Source organism: Aquila chrysaetos, chromosome 25, assembly GCF_900496995.4.
Source record: "Aquila chrysaetos chrysaetos chromosome 25, bAquChr1.4, whole genome shotgun sequence".
NCBI lineage: Eukaryota > Metazoa > Chordata > Aves > Accipitriformes > Accipitridae > Aquila > Aquila chrysaetos.
The window spans coordinates 17761114-17778839 of record NC_044028.1 but is presented as its reverse complement, the minus strand read 5'-3'; the positions used below and the strand labels follow the sequence as shown (position 1 = coordinate 17778839).

General features: G+C 40.1%; 1 protein-coding gene across 7 annotated transcripts in view; it reads right to left on the bottom strand.

Annotated features, from left to right (window-relative positions):
• Window positions 1–17726, bottom strand: part of DNAAF8 (dynein axonemal assembly factor 8) — a 98685-nt gene that overhangs the window by 14614 nt on the left and 66345 nt on the right. For 6 of the 7 annotated variants that reach the window (XM_030001384.1, XM_030001382.1, XM_030001385.2 and 3 more), the window contains 7 exons: window positions 17526–17657; window positions 15853–16047; window positions 14256–14582; window positions 12568–12642; window positions 10897–10950; window positions 8632–8801; window positions 3048–3243 (listed from right to left, as the gene is read on the bottom strand). In XM_030001384.1, coding sequence (XP_029857244.1) covers window positions 3048–3243; window positions 8632–8801; window positions 10897–10950; window positions 12568–12642; window positions 14256–14582; window positions 15853–16047; window positions 17526–17657 — 1149 coding nt within the window. The remainder of the gene's footprint in view (window positions 1–3047; window positions 3244–8631; window positions 8802–10896; window positions 10951–12567; window positions 12643–14255; window positions 14583–15852; window positions 16048–17525; window positions 17658–17726) is intronic. The other variant, XM_030001387.1, reaches the window with a different exon arrangement.

The following is a 17726-nucleotide window of genomic DNA, read 5'->3' as shown; positions in this document are numbered from 1 at the left end:
AGAGTTAGAACTAAAAGACCTTGGCTTGTTTGACCCAACATGACACAAAGCTGAGAAGGAATCTGATTTCTGATAAACACATCAGGGAAGAAAAGGTCAGAGAAGAAAAAAGAACTACTTAACATTAAAGTACAGGTATTGGCACAAGAACAAATGGATACAAACTGTATATGACTATCTTTAAGTTTGAAAACATAAGATTTCTAGTGATCAGAGCAGTGAAGTTCTGTCACAACCATCCAATTGGGGTGGATGCTTATGAAAGGGAATACATGATGGGGTTGTCTGTGAGAGAATTAACTGAACTCAGTGACTTAAGAGGTCCCTCCAGGCTTAGCATCTGAGTATTTCCCTATAAAGCAACAGTGTTATAAAGCACTACTCTGAATGTTTTGAGATTTGTGGGTGGAAGATGTTAGAGAAGAAAAAGCTATTTCTATATAACTGGAGTTCAGATAGATTGTCAATGTGCTGGCACATATCCATACTCCTGGGATACAAATACACAAAACGCAAACACCCTCTGAAATATTACCACCTTTGCAGGCTACCCATTCAAAGAATCATGTCTTACTGCTCTTAGAGCACTCAGCCCTGTTTGAACTTCATAATTCCAGGTATTGTATAGCCAGAGTCCTTAACGCAGTAGTTTACAATCCTAAGATTGCATAAGTCACCAGTGTATAAGTTGTGCTGGATCCTTTAAGTACCTCTATGTCAAATCTTCCTTGTTTAAATCATTGATGCCATTACAGAGGACACAAAATGCTCCCAAAGCTAGCAACACTTTTCTCAAGGTATAAGACTGTATAAGATGCATGTGTAAGAGCTCTTTGGGTTCAAGAAAAGGCACTATACAATGACTTCATAAGACCCAGAAGAGATGAGAAGAGTGCAGGTTTACTTCTGCAGCTGAGCCTCAGAGTATTAAAACTGCGTTACTTCATTCAACAGTATCACTGGAACCTGGTCTTCACCTTAATTGAATTTCCCCAGTCACTTTGGGAGGAAACACACAGCTAGAGTTTGCTCTACTTCGGCAAGATAGCATTAACTAGAGATCTTCCTCAGCTGGAGCAAAACTGAAAAAGCTTAGTATTCCCTCCTAGGAAAGGAAGATGGTCTTCCCCAGTACCCCAAATGATTACTCATGCAATGATTAAGCTCCTCCTGCTTAACTTGTAGGTAAATGTTTCACCCTTATTAGAGGGCAAGCTCTTGGAGGCGCAAGGGGTTGTGAACACTCCTTTCCTTATGGACAGACACCTCCTTGGCATAACAGCTGGATCAGATTCTTGAGTCAGAGTTAGTGAGTACATTAGCTACAGCTGCATCCATTATCTTTGAATGTGTGCAAGGATGGCTTTGTGAGCCAGCCATATAGCTGGCTCCAACAGAATGCACAATCTGGTCTCAGAGGGCAGGTGGTGGCCAGCTAGTTCAGCTCTGTGCTCAGCCCAGTCTTAGAAGGAAGAAGGGACCTGAAGGGAATCCCTAAGCAGACATCTGAGGGTTTCTCTAACACAGTGAGCTCTCTGTGGCTCCCAGTGAAAGACGAGACTCAGCCTCTCTCACTAATATAAACTAATCTTTAACTGAGTTATGCTAGGGATGCTCTAACTGTAGCAGGAGTATCTTAAGTTTTGGGTATATATTACCCATTCTTAGCTGTGAATGATGAGTTCTCATTCTCAAGGCAACCTGGATACACAATCCATTAATCTTAGGAGCAAAAGCAGCAGGGGCTGACAGCAGAAAAGTATTGGCTGAAGAGCCCTGACCATTTCTTTTGTGCAGGTAGATCCTGCTCTTCAGTCACTCCCACAGATGAGATCCTGTGAGTAATCATGGTCAAAGATCTCTCTGAGTTTAGTCTTGGTCCTAAGGATTATGATCATATCTGATTTAAAAAAAAAAAAAAAAAAAAGGTTCTACATCAAGGGGTTGATTCTCTTCCCCAAGCTGTACATGGTGGCTACTTCACTCTCTACCAGTTCTCCTCAAAAGACCACTTGATGTGGACAAAAAGAAGGAGTGATTTGACAGCACAGGATACAACAGAAGGAGTCAAATAATCCAATGGATCTCAACAGGAAAGTGCTGGAACCTGAAGGCATACACTGCCTGCTAGCTCACCTGTGTTCACAGAAACTATTGCTTTTATTATTTTTATATTCCTTTAACTACATATAGCACAATCAGTACCACACTGAGGAAAAACACTATTCATGGACAGTGAACTAATGATGCTTAATTCCTTAGGAATTTTGAATTACATCCTTCCCTCCTTGTGGCAATAGCCCAGGCCCCCTCCAGCAATACCCTTGGTTCTCTATAGGCCACTCTCTCCAGCAATACTTCCCATTTTCCCATCCCACCCACCCAACATACACACTGCAACATCCTAGTTCCCCTGCTGCTGGCAGATGAACTGTGACTGGTTCAGCACACTGAGGGTGCTGACTAGCTGGTGTGCCTCTGTTGATGTGGCAGCTGGCAAGAGCCTCTCCAAATGGAAAACAGCCGAGTTTACCTGCTTTCCTCAGTGAGAGCAATTTTTGATCACCTCTCTCTAGCCAGTCATTAACGTTTTGAGATGTTACAGGAACTCAGCATCTTGGAGTCTTTTATCCCTCTGTGAAATCTGGTTGCAGTTGGCCAATGGCTTATGAAGTTATCAAGAGGGGACTCACAAGCAGATAGAAGACAGATGGGTTCTTGGGGATAATTACAAAATAACCAAGCTAAAAGTACAAAATGACCAAGCAGTGAAAAGATCAAAGCAAATCTGTTCTGATGGAAGACAGATCTAGGGCTGTTCTGGGAAAAAACCTTTTTTTAATATACCTTCTGGGAGAATATTTCATAGCTTGAGACATACTCAGCTCAGCCACCAAGAAAACAATGAAAGCTTCCTAGGGAATAATGGTCTCTACTGTCTGCCAAGGCTAGATCTGTATTGACAATGCAGGAGGTAACAGTACATAATATATTTTTTTTCCATTAGCATATCTGAGCCTTTGGACTTTTCTTTTACAAAAACCTACCGTAAAATCCATTTTGGACTGTGCTGATGCCATACTGAGCCCTCCAGAGGAACGGATCTAGTGCCTGGGCTAGCTTAGGATCCTCTGGCCCCAGTAAATCTATCAGCTTCTTCACAGCATTTGGCCTCTGAAGACACAGCACAAGAGCAGTGCCTGAGGTAAGGTAGGTACAATGAGCTTCTAAAACAGCGGGATCCTGAAAAGAAATAACAGAGATGGAAGATGTTATAACGAACAGTGTTGGTGAGCACTGGGTACATCCCAGCTTTCCTTTGGCTAGACCCATCCTTGGGTTTGAAGCAAGCAGATCTGCCATTACTCCTTGCTTTCTCCCTCGTTGTAATATACATGCTAGTGGTCTCTGCAGGCAGAGCTTCCAGAATATATACTGTGGCCACCAAGCCAGTATTTGTTGTGACATCCACCAGGTAATAGGCAGTCTAGTTCCCACCCTGAGTCCACACAGAGCTAAAGAAAAAGTTAAGCACTGAGCTTAAGCCATAGCAGCTTGTGGTTTTAGTCTCTATGGTCATAGATCAGCCAATAGTAGTTTTTATACATACAAACAACTTTAGCAGTAGTTTCCTAAAATCTTTTAGTAAGAAAGGAAACAAAATCCTATTTCTAAAGACAGAAAAGGCTTGTGCTGTGACTTGTTCTGCATGTCTGTACATGCTAGGTACCAGAGATGAAGTTCATTTTCAGGGGGTAAGGACAAAAACAAATGCTACTCTACAGTTCAGTTGTCTACTGCTGAACCTTTGATTGATGCAATACCCTTTTCACTTTACCTTCGGTGTGACATATGGATAGGGTGGAAGCAACGGACATTAGCAATATCGACAGGGTCATAAATGCTCTGGGATAAGGAGCCATATTTAATTCTCTGGCTGATATAAAATGACGGATTACGAACACCAGAACTTTTCTTTTTGAATTCATGAAAGGAAGGACCCTCACACCCACTCTGCTGCTAGAGCTCAGCTTCTCCCAGAGGGTGGTAGAATTCATACGTTAGTTAGATCAGGACTACAGAAATAGTGAGCTTAAAACAAGGAGGCTCAGAACAGGGTGCTAGATGGGGGCTGAAAGAAAACACTTCACCCTCCTGGCTTTGCCACTGATGCATTGCGCTCCATGACAAATTCCTCTACCTTTCTTTCTTTTCCAAGTGTGGTCAGTTCAGCCTGTGACCACTCCCGAGCAGAGATGTTCCTCTTGTAGCTGTGCAGGTCACAACACCCTGGGATCTTTATTTTAACTAAGGATGAGTGGTAATGATAACTAGCAACTACTGCACCAGCGAGAAGAGTGCAATTTGTAGGCTGGAGACAGACATAATGATTGAGAAGCACGGGGAAAGGTAGCAAGTGCCTGGGGCAGAAGGCTACCAAGGGGCAGCAGAACATTCACAGCCTTGCTGACTGTTTTAATTAAGCAAAACCTTCGAAAGCCAGGCTTGTTGCAGATGTCTCCACTGAGCACGAGGTCAGGGTGTCCATAGCAGCCGCAGGCTGCCTCCCCCTGCCCCCTTCATCTTAATAAAGTGGCAGGAGCACCCAGCTCTGCCTCCCTGTGCTCCACAGTGCGGCAACACCTCTGCTGCAGAGAAGCTCTATGCCAGCACTATATGTTCAGCACAGCTTACAAACAGCAGCATTTTCAGCTCACTGGCTGAACTAAGCCATGGTTATTTACTTTTTTCCAATTTTTGAGGAAATGAAAACAAGGGGGAAAACCACCACTTGATTCAGCTGAATCACATTATTCAGCTCCCTAAAGGTTTTAACTCCTCTATTATTTCATCTTCTAAAAGCACCAGAATACGGCAATTCTCTAGATAAAACATTTTAAAAAGAAAATCCCATCATTTCATTTAAAAATATGGAGATAAAATACTTCAAGACCTCTTTTGCTTTTCTATCATATGAAACCATTCACTGACTTTGACCCAAATCATCTCTCTCTCACATTTCTCCTAAACTGCATTTCTAAGAAGTAGGCTATAAATTGAAAACCGTTGGCTCAATCCTGCTATTCTCCCCTGTATTTGAAAATGCAGAACGATCCATGAGAACCCCCCCATGCTGAAATTGGTTAGTTATGTAAAGGATTTGATACAAGTTGTGATGTTTGTCAAACCTCCCACCCCATGGAAATACAGGGCAAATGAAACCCTGGGATGCCAGTCACATCACATCACTGCACATGCGATACCTACAGGAAAGTTTCACAGGCTCTCCTGTGATGAGAGAGCTCTGTTAGGTGAGGATGAAGAATTTCAGCATGTCACAGTACACTGCAAAATTTTGACATTCATTCAGTTCTATATAATACAAAATAAAACCTTTTTGCTTGAAAATTTTTGTTAGTTTTAAAAAATATGTATATAATCCACTTTTCTAAGGGCCTTCTCTTTGGGACATGAAAAACACTGATGACTTCATGAAAACTTTCAAAGGGACTGGATATAACATATCAACATTCATCCACGTCAGAAACATCTGCAAAAGAAAACATTCAAAGACATAGTTTCTGTTAAACAGACCATAATAAATGAAATGACTTTGTTCCAGAGCTTCTAAACAGTGCTTTTAGATCTACATAACAAAACCAGTTTGTCTCCGTTTCCTGTCTTTCAGTTGTTCCCCAGCAAACGTGAAGACTTTGGGTTAAAGACGACATTGTTTCTAATTGCTACCAATGGTGTCAGGGAATCAAGGTGACTTCTTTCCTTCTGATATATCCTCACATCCGCTCTAGAATCTGCCAGCCAAATGATGCCTTTATTTACATCCTGCCTCCACACCGTCTTCAAACCGCGTCCTTGCTGATACCCGAGCAGCTGTGGCAAGATTGCACATGTGCAGCTGACTTGAATTCAGTGAGCAATTTCGTTGATGCACACAGAGAGGAAGTTCCAGCTGTGCGTTGGCTCTGGAGGACTAACGGGATTAAAAAGCAGCAAAATTCTCCTTCTGCCTCTACCATTAGAATCACAAGATAGGACTGGAGGGAATCCATCAAGTTATTGAGTCCAGTGACCTGTTACTGCAGGCAATCATATCAGGTAATCCCCAACAGAATGGTCAGGTTCCACTGTAAAAATCAAGCTTTCTAGCTAGCTTGCAAACTGGCAAATCTCTGCAGGACTGGATCTGCTGGATAAGCGCAGAAAGGAGATACAGCCTCCATGGGCAGAACTCCCTCTGGGAGCAGTCGCTTCTCAGTCTGAACACAATCAGGTCGTGCTAGGAGCTGAGAAGACAATGTCAGCTCTATTTACCTGACCTTTAGTTTTTAAAATTATTATTAAACTTCAGACAAAAAGTATTATCATGGCTCCTGTGATTAGATAACCTCAGCAAACAGCAGACCAATCCATTATTTATTGTACACCAAAGGCCAAAAGCTACTTAGAAGCTGAATGTTAGTATTTAAGTTGAAAAAGCAATCATGTATCTGAAATCATGTTGCTGAGGATATTTGTTGATGTGCACGTAAATAATACATTTGGTAGAGGAAGGAGTTGCTAGGTAGTCTTGCTACCAGTGAATAAAACCCAAATTTGCTATCAAGTACTATGTACACAAAACAAACTGGCACATTGCAGAGCACATGGCAGTTTTCTAGGGATTTCTGGAGATGGATTTTGGATCAGGCTCTAGATGAGGAGGAGATAAAAAGCCCTGGACAGAATTACTAGTAGGGTCAGACACACTGGCTCTATGTTCTTCAACAGGAGATGCTAAATTTCAGCAATTTGCCCCCATATTAAGAGCCTCATTTTAAAAACAGCACTGTATCCCATTGTCCCCTAACCTGAGAAACAGATCGACAATGAACATCACTCCAATTCAAATGCTTTATATGAAATTCAGCTATGAAAAATAGTTGTGCCCCCACCAGCTGCCATTATAACACTTGCAATCCAGATTTTCAAAATAACCCAGTCCCTGAAGCATGCTGAGGCTTTTTGAAAATCTACCTACTTATCTTGGGAGCTCAGCCTTTTTCAGCCCTCATAAGTGAAAGACTTTCAGATGTGTTCTAAAAATGAGAAGGAGCCCCTGTACAGCAGAAAGCATTTCCTACTGTCCATTCCCCCTTGCCAAAGGCAGCCTGTTATCTCTGCTTTCTCACTTCAAAACCTGGTTGTTTTTTTTCCATGAACAAAAACCCAATAGTCTGTAATTTTTAAACTCATTAGTCACCAGCTCTTCAAAGAAACTAAATCAATGCTCAACAGCTGCTCTAGTGTATTAGAGAATTCCAAAAACAAGTAAGAGAAAATTTTCATGAAACAACCTCTCTTCAAATTTACCCCGCATGTATCTGCATTACTTCCTGAGGTAAACATTTGGATTTTTTAAAATGTTTTCTGTTTCAGATGATCAACTGAGCATTTTTGTATTTAGCTGTATGATTAAAAGCCATATGGAAAAGCACTTCCCCATCAACTCTAAGAGCCACTATATCCCTCCTACCAGTGGTCTGTAAATATTTAAAAATCAAATGCTTGTTCTCCATTGCTTTGCTATCATGCAGCAGATATTAATTGTTCCTGATTGATGGTTATGTTAGAGCACTGTCCTGGCACGTTCCTGTCTTCTTCTGGAAGACTCTATTAAGTATTTCTATGAGAGAGTGCTATAAACTCTCCCAGCTTAACCCAAGAGCAATATCGATTATAAAGGCTTGTTTTCTGTAAAAGTTAATTGGTTAAATGTCTTCATCAAACCAATCAAATAACAAGGGTTTTTGTTTTCCCAAAGGGCGGGGGGGGGGAATCTAACTCCTCTAAAATGCTCAGCTTTCAGTTTCCTGGCTTTCACAGTATCTTTACACTTATCTTGGGATATTTCAGGTTGGGAAAAAAATTAATTTCTAATGCTATAAAAGAGCAGAAACACAGATCTAGTTTTAGCTAATGAAACCCCATAACACCTCAAGATTTAAGAACAATCTTTATTGTCTGTTAGACATTAGAAATGACAGTAACTCAATTTTCTCTCTTTGCAGGTCATTTTTACAGACTCTTAAACACATGCTCCTGGAACAGAGATTCAGCTGTATATGTAATGTAATATAAGGTAACAGGGCTCCAGAGGTTTATATTCTCTGGTAGTGCAATGAATGTTTCCCAGCTCCCAGGTTTAAACACATGGAAGGAAAACCAGGCACACGTGCAGAGGGTGTGGTATGCTCCTTAGATGTGCCCTACCTGGAATGACCTTGGGGAAGAAAGAGAGAACACCTGTTTTGCAGTTAAAGAGTCAGCATTGCAAATTAGCAACTAAACAGATTCCTGGGAGGTCTGTATTGCCCATATCCCCCAAACTTTTGTTTTAGAGAAACCAGGTCTGCTTCTTTATGGCATGCGATAAAAGAAACCATCAGCATGTCAGCTTTCTTTGTGTCTGATACCGGTGCAGATCTGATTGTTCTATATAGCTCACTGCTAACAACAACTCAGAAATCCCGGATGGGAATTTTTGTTTTTTTCAGGAATGGATTATTCACTAGCTAACATATTTCCCCACTCTAAACCTAAGCATAGTCACAAATCCGCGAGTTAACAAACCTGTTTCACTTCAGAAGAAAGGAGTCTTAAGGCAATGTCTGGTTCCAGGTTTATGTGTTTCATCCCAACCACACTGAATTTTTCTAGGTCTAGTTTTCGGAGGATCCTTGCAAGACTATGGCTCCAGGCACCAGGTTTGATCAGCAGCACTGTGCAAAGAATCTGGGCTCCTGTAACAAAGCACACTAGTGAAACCCAAAGCTGCTCCTAGAAACGGATGTAAACCATACAGCAATATTTGTTTACTAGCCTGGACAGACATCTGTAGAAGAGGGTTATCTAAAAGCTGGCATGAAGTTCATAAAAATTTCAACAAAACAAGTCCATAAAAATACCTGTGCATATAGGATTTTGGGTTTGATTTGTTTTGTTTGATTTTTAGATTAAAAATATATCTAAAACAGTCTAGGCTTGTAGATTCTTTTTTTTGCAAGAAGTCTGCTCTGAGTCCAAAAAGTTTGTGGCAGGTCTGTAAGATAAGACTCAATCCATTCTATTATATAGGAATGTTTTAAAAGGGATGAGATATTCACTTTTACGTTTTTCATGTAAACTGTAGTGATTATGTGATATAATCCTTAAGGCAGCTATTAAATTCTTATTCCTCACAGTTTATCTTTCAGTGTTCTGTATCTCTCAGAGCTATGTTTCAGAGAGGCACTAACAAGTATGACAGGTCCCAATTAATGTTATAAACCTATTACAAAAAGAATTGTGTTCAGTAAAATTGAAATTTCAGCAAAAACTTTTTGCTTCTGACAAAGCTCTCCCAGCAGAGCTGCCAGACAGGTGCAGCACTCAGTGTGCTATGAGAAACGGAAAATAAAACAGACCAAGATAGTTTTGCTGTCTGATGATACAAAATGTATTAAAAGGCAGAAAATGCATAAATTTCATTTTTAAATGACAATATTTTCAAATTATTAATTTTGCTAATCTAAAGTTCCTTATTACTAGGAATATAGTTAAGATTTTATCCTAATGACATCCTTTGAAGATTTAATGGCAACTGTAGTGTTGGAATCAGTCAGCTAGAACCCATTAACTGCTGGTGCCTAACCATGTCAATTAGCATGAAGCATGAGGTAACAGTACTGCAGGCTGCTAAAACTGATCCATGATTATCTACTTGTGTACATAAAATGTCATTTTACATTTCCTGTACACCCCACTACTAATTATACAGATATTGATGCAATGAAGCATCAACAATGCTACATACAATTAATGCATGCTGTTATTTTCAAATGGCAAGAAGCATGTTGCTGATTCATGACAGAGAAATACGGGATCAAAAATAAAAAGCAAGATTACTGCCCCCCCCACTTGATACGGAAACTTAACCCTTATGGTGCAGCTAGCCCTCCTATTAAAGATCTGCTATTTTCTTCACATCATTCTTGAACAGAAAGGTTTAAATGCCATAGCAACAGCCTGCAAGTGCAGAAGCAAGCCGCTCAGATCCACTCAGCTGCTCGCATGCATAACGGCAATCTTGACTGTATAGATTACATAACCGTTCATTGTCCTCAAGATGTTTTACTCACCATCTGCTATGTTTCTGGGCAAACATTCTCATTCTTGTGGTATGTGAATCACTACATGCTGCATATTTATGTACTTTGGACACTTCAGGAGTGATTTGTCTTATGTTACCTTGCCATCTTGGTCTGGTCAAAGACAAGTGTTGAAAACAGGTGGGACAACTTGCCACCTAGAGTTGGTTTTCTCTCCTCAGTGATTATAAGTAACAACAGTTAGAGAAAATACCGCTATCTATCAATGGAACAGTCTCTCTTGATCATGAATTATCAGAGGCACCTGTTTGGCAGCCCTCAAACATGCCTGATTTCCATCTCCAATTCTGGCTGTTTAGTGGCCTTTCCAGTTTTGTCCAAGTTGCCTGGTCTTTGTTATGTTTTTCTGCTTTGTAATATTTTTGGATCCCTTCCTCACAGCCAATTATTTTTTCCCCAAAAAATTATGACATAGGTTTTGATTTCATAGTGTAACTGTGGATAATACTGTTTATTTTATATACAATACTTTAGATATGTGTGTGGCTTAAAATAAGTGTGAACTCAAAAGAAGCAAATATCAGATTTCCTGGCATGCTTAGAAAAGAGAGTGTGTATCACTGACTGTATTCAAGCCTAAGGAAAAAGTGGGCATAACCCTTTTGTTTATTTTTGGCTGGTACATGTAGACCAGTTAGCTCCACAAAGTCCTTATCAAAACACATTTTTTCATTTGCTCTTCTCTCACCTGTTTGCAAGTAGGTAAACAGTGATTCTGCATGGCATCTCTGGCTCTCTCCCACTAAATAAGAAAAGCAGATAGATTTGAGTAAGCGGTATGCATGTTCTGGGACAATAATTTGAGAATGTTGCCATCATCTCTACATAATGCAGCCAACATTGATACAACACACTTATTTCAAAGTGTTATACTGGGACATGCATGGCTTGATTTCAGACATTCAGATGTATTGGGACGGCCTGGGAGATGATGTACTTACCACTACTCCAGTAAGCCCAATAGCATATGCTGGAAAGGACTGCAAGTACTAAACCATGTTGATTCTTGGTTATCTTTTCTGTGTATTTCAGGGAGCGGCTAATGGTGGTTTTAAGCTACCTTTGTGCTCCCAATATTACACAGTCGAGTTAGAAGCTGCCTTGTTTCGGGTGTAAGTCCCAGAAGCTCAGGTGTTTTGTTTAATGTCCTGTCTTGTGCCCTTGGAAGCAAAGAAGGGCTGTGTATTCTGACTGTTGTTCAGTCCTTTCCTCAGTTCTGCTGATAAAAACCTCACTGACATTCCCCAGGCAGCCTGGAATGGTCGCTTCAGTGGTTCTTCATAAGAGCAGAGCGCTATAAAAGGAGTCTGGTAAGTCAGAACTTATGACAAAAGCCTATATAAAAATGTTTCCTTCAGTCTAATGTAAAACCTGCAGTGACCTGGAGAGGTGAGGAAAATTTAAGGCACTTCAAGGCACATGTGAATTGAGAAGTTACCTAGGACTGGGGCGCAATGAGGAGAAGCTTGCATCAGATTGATAAAGGACTTCCTTTTCCTGTGATTGGCAAGTTTAGCCAGTGTGACATGCAAGGTAGATAACAGAAAACTAAAATCTGTTCATCAAAACAAAATTACCATTCTTTTGTATTTATTATTGTCCGAAATCCATGTATTTCTGTTTCCCAGGGCAATGTATCTGGAAGGTACGTAGCCAAAGTATTCTTTTCTTTTAATGAGACCTTTTTCTCTTTCCACATGCATCTCATTTATTTTTCTGGAATAATAAGAGTACATATAGAAGGTGGAACCAGCTCCAAGGTCCTTGCCTCATAACTTCTTAGCTCACATCCTCACAGTACCATTTTTTTTCTTTAGTATTGGGGTTATTTGAAAGAACTTCTAGGATCTGTGAATTCCCTGGTGACTTGGGTGACACTGTAATGCAAATGACAGAGCCCCTGTCTGAGACTTAGGAAATGTGCATTCTGCTCTGATTTCTTCACTCACTTGTCGGGCAATGGTGATCAACACATTTCACCTCTCTAGGCTTCAATTACCCCTCTGTAAAACAATGAAACTCATCTTTTTTGAGATCTACATCTGAAAAGGGCTACTAAAGAGCTGGCATTAACTACTCTTCTAGTCTCCATTCCACACCAGCCCTAGATCGGTCATCCAGGCATGCACAGAAGAACTGTGTAGAAGAAAGGTGATCTGGCAATACTACCACCTTCCCCCAGTGCCAAGTGGACCCATCTGGCCTTTTCTTCCTAGTTGCCTGGGATTATGATGTCTAACCAAAGGTTGACTAATCCCATTTTAATGACTCTGACAGAGAACATAGAGTTATAGTTTTCTCCAATCTATTTTAAGAGTATAAAATTATTTTTTTTCTCCAAGAGACAACTGGTACATACTTCTGGTCTTACCTTCAGCCCTGGATCTCTTGCCAGGTGGTGGCAGGTATTTCATAGCAAGGCGGTGTTCTGCATCTGTAAAAGGAAGGAGATGTATTTTTATGGCTACACAGATGGGAGACCTTCACTGTTTGCGGGGGTGGGGGATGACAAAGGTAATTTTATTTAGCAGGGGAAATGGCAGACGTTTGACCAGCTGCAAATTATTGAAGAGCTGTTCTCTAGCACAAATACCTCTCCATTCCTCCCACAACCACCAAAACAGGAGGAAAAAATGTAATGACCTTATAAAAGAGATAGTGCAGGATGCTGAATTCATGCTTCAGCTATGCTCCTTTGTTTTTGACAATGGCTTTCATGTGAACGGCTGGCACTGTGATTACAACCTCCCTCAATAAACTGATCTGCTTTCCTCTTATCCTGCCTTTTGGTCTCAAGATAACTTTAACGAAGGGCAGCAATGCATGAATTCTTACAGTTTTATACACTAATTTGGGATGTCTGATGACTTCTTTTTTGAAGGCCTCCTCTTTTTGCTCTCCAATCTCACATAAAACACCCATATAGTTCACTGTCAAATCTAACTTTTTGTGAGACTAAAACGACCATCTTTTTTCCAGACACTATCACATTTTCTTCTTTCTATTCAGTAAAGCCAATTTGTTACTCTGCACTACACAAGCGCTGTGTGTTTGACACAAGTGTCTAAGTTTGTGTTGACAACAAAGGACCTTTCTTCCCCATGAAAAGATAGGGGAAGAGCTATAAATTACAAAGCATGAATGCACTTACGGAACTGCGTCACTCCTCCTCAGTTGATACATGGTGTTACTACAATCTTGATTTCTCTGTTTCTGAATAATCAGAAATCGTCAGGCTCAGAACTGTTTATCTTTAGGTGTGAGGAGTCAGGCATCCCCAAGAATGGAGGTGATATGCCAATATATTTCACATTAGAAGCAAACAGTGGGAGCTCAGACTCTGCTGCTCCAAAGCATCCAATATCAACAACATCATAGTCTGCACAGTGATTTAGTTTAAAGAGGCATGGCTAAAGAGACATTTCTTGCTACAGGAGGAAACTAGCAAGTTTACTATGCTGAAAGATCAATGCTAGCGTATATCAGTGAAGTCTGAGAAGCTTTTGACAACAAAAGTCTCTGTTCCTCATGAACTGTTCATTTTCTTCCAGGATAAAAAGAAATTCTCAAGAAATCTGCTTTCTTCAGCTCTTGCAGATTGGTTGTACCTTTGTCTGCCTGAGTACGGGGCAAGGCCAAGGCATCTAGCCTCAACGTGTTAGGCACCGCAATTAGGTGGGATAGATCTTCGCCTCTGTTTCTCAGTTTCTCATGTACAGAGGCAAGATACATAGTATTACTTACTGGTCCTGCCAGCTGCTGTAATATCTAATTTTAGTATTTATGGAGTCCCTTGAGATCTTCAGAAAGGGCACAAGGCCATGCATAGCCACATTAAATTAATAGGCCAACTTGTATATGACCTCAACTGGCTCCTGCTGATTTCACATCCCTCATCGTTATTCAGCCAAGCACAAGATTTAACCCCAAATTAAGTTTTTCTGTGCCTGAGAAAAACCTGTAGCACTGGATTCCTGTGCTCAGGTTCAAAAAACTCCCAAACGCCTTATACCTGGGGACATTATAAACAGTAAAAACATGTCTTACCAGTTACAAAATCCATCTCTGTGAAGAAGAGGATGGCTTGTCTGAATGTCACTTCTGGGGTCAAGGCCATTACTGTCTCTAGAAGACTGTCACTTTTGCTTAGCTTCTCCCTGCATTGTGTTAATCTTTTCAATGCATCTGCAAGAACTTTGAAGGCATCGATCCGCCGTAATGCACACACAAGGACTGGGTTTGACATTAGTATATCAAGGCTTCTTCGCCAGGAAGCATCTCCAACCTCAAAAGGGGTTATTTCTCTGGCCTGACATCGAGTGAGATGGGGCAACCACTTGAGACTTAGGAGCTCAAATCCCAAATCAAGGTCTTCTGCAAGTCAAAAGAAATCTGTTAAGCATCAGTTGACAGCATGTGTTTCATAGAAGCTGTGTTTTCTTTTGGAGACAAGTGTTCTAAACTCACATTGATTTTTTTACTAGACAACAAGTTCCAAAGCTGCTTTGACTTCGCCCCCCTGTTGCATCCAAAATGGGCTGTAATGCAGATATAGAAATATACTGGGAAAAACCACAAGATACAAATGCTAGGAAATTACATTACAGTGAAAACAAAAAATGGGCTATCTGGGAAATCAACAGGGAGCCACAGAGAATAAGTGCCATGATTTGACTAGAGAACACAGCTAATGGAGAAGAGTTGAAAGGGAAACACTGAGAATACACTGATAACAATGTGGTTTGACACAGTATAATCCATAATTATAGATCCTTTACCACCTCTCATAATATTCTACTTTAAGATATGTTCATTATAGTAATAAGCTACAATTTAATGCTGACTTGTCTCTAAAGTAGTTTAAAAGTTGTTGTGTTTGTAAAGTAATCTTTCTTCCAATGTAGCAAGATATTTAGGGGCTCAATCAATGATTGCATGTTGCTGGAAGTTTCTGCCAGCTAGAATCTTCTCCTCACCTACCGTGATAACAGAACTCACTCCATAGTAGTGTTTAAAGAGAGTAGGATACAACATAGTGCAAGACAGGGTGCCAGACTTCTGCCCTTTGTTAGTACACTTTCTGTATTATTGCACTTCGATGCAATCTATATAATGAAATTATATAAAATCATCATCCTGCTTTCCACTTGTAAGCATTTAATGTGGGGGATAGTGTGGTTATTCCTCCTGTGTGCATGAGGAAACGAAGCATGAAGTGGTGAAGTGTCTTGCTTCTGATTACAAAGGATGTCAGCGGTCAGAATAGAGTTTGTGACTTCTGAATTCCTGTTGCTGCGCCCCAATTACACACCTGCTTTATCTCCCAGTACTTAGGGAGAGACACAATGCTCAGGATTACATAAAAGGCTTAGTAAGCCTAAGCACATCTTTGAACTAATTTGACACTCTCTGAAGACAATTATGCCTACCTGAGCTGTTTGCAATATGAAAAGTGGCCTTGCCCATGACTAACTAGACACAATAAATTCTTCAGTTCTTTAGGCTGGTAAGCAAAGAAACCTGTCCTCCTTCCCGAGGCCCCTTTCATGGCATTTTTCATAATGTTCCTGCTATGATAAAAATAGCTAGACAGGATAAACTTTCCTGACCAACTTCTACAGCCCTTCCCAAGAGCTTGGATCACCTGCACTCTGAGATTGATTATTGCACCCAGGAAGAAGGATCCGGTGAAGGAGCTCTCCGGCACTCTTCATAGCACCCATTCCAACCACCGTCAGCATGACAACTTGCTCCATTTCAGGATCAGAAGCATATGTTCGATTGCAGAAAAGATCCAGAGTAATGTTACGGGGGTCTGGCACTGCACTGAGGTTTCCTCCTACCCAGGGAGATCATCAAAAAAAAACTAGTTACCCCACAAAAACAAATCTCAAGTCTTTTTTAGTGTGAAGGAATTGACTAATTCTCAACTGAGCAGACAAAGGCCAGTGCCTCACTGTGGTATTTCTCCTCACGCTGCAGCTCAGCATGGCCAGAAAAAGAATCATGCACGAGGAGCAGTATCACAGCAAACCCTTACTTAATTAGTCACACTCCTTAACTGGAATTACTTTTTGTCACGTAAAGCTAATATATTCAAATGTAATTTTGATATCCTTATTCACACCATTAAGCAGAGTTGATAGATCAATACCAAAATGATTTAAGGCATCAATTTCAGATTGATAACTAATGACTGACTTCACATTAAATTGATACTTAATTTTGCTTTCTTGGAGATTATATGGCATACAATCACGGGCTAAACTGGGGACTGTTAAAATACCATGCATATATCTACGGTGTATTGGGAACAGTATAGCCAGCAGAATCCCCAGCCCATCAGAAATCTGTGTTTGATTTCATACTGTTTCACTAGATGATTATTTAAGCGATTTTATAGATTAACATTTATTTACTTAGTTATTCCTACATCTTAACATTTCATAATGCTAGAAAATGGTGAATGACATGCATTTGATTATTATTTTTCCTTATGATTTAGTGAATTTGGTTTTGGAGAGCAATATACTTCCGTTAAAAATCCTGGTATCCAAAATTTAAAATAATTTAATTAGTTAAATAAAACTGTATTAACCTGCTGAATACATAAGAAAACACTACCTGTAGTTAGTGAAATAAACATCTGATTACCATGACCTCCAAGTGTATAGAACTAGTAGGTTTAAGACTATCTTACCGATTTGAGTCATAGATTTATAATGGAAAACACATTTACTTGCTTTTTCCAAGTCCTATCAATTTCCCAGCTTTGAATGAATGAGTTACTGACATGAATTCAACTGTATAAACTGAAATTAAGAACATCTGAGTAAAGTGAAATGAAAAAGTGTCTTCTCTGCACCTACAGAAGAACTACAGCTGCCAACATTTATCACTTCAGCAAATTTTAGTTTTACACACTTAACCACCAATTTATCTCATTTTAATACTTGGACTTCTTTTGAAACTATGGCAATAAATATGTATTGATTGGATATTAATCTTTTAATTATGGTAGGTTTAAGGCTTAATTAGTTGTTACCATGGCACATTTAAATAATTAATTTTTCCACATATTTTTTATTTACTTTAAAAAGGTATTTCCATTTCGTTTTTGTATTGATTCTTCCATTCATTACCCAGCAACAGAAGACATCCAATGAGAATTACTATGACTGACGGACAGCAGAACACTAAACGAGTTGTTGTAGACAACAAGCATATTCCTAATGTTCTTATTCAGGAAAATCCCCTAATAAGGTTGCCAGACCTTATAAAAGCCAGAACAATGCATTTCCCATAGGTTTGACCTACCCAGTGTCTGCAGCAAGGTCTCGGTGTAAGGAACTACATGAAAACACATAGAGTCGTCCAGCCCAGCAGCGGCAGGCAGGTTGTTCTTCCCGTTGCCAAGGAGGCCTTGCTTTGCCAGTCCATTCATCAGTCCTATGCACAGAACAAAAGAAAATGTGAGGAATACAAAGCTCTGTGATGAAGTCTGACATGAAAACACTC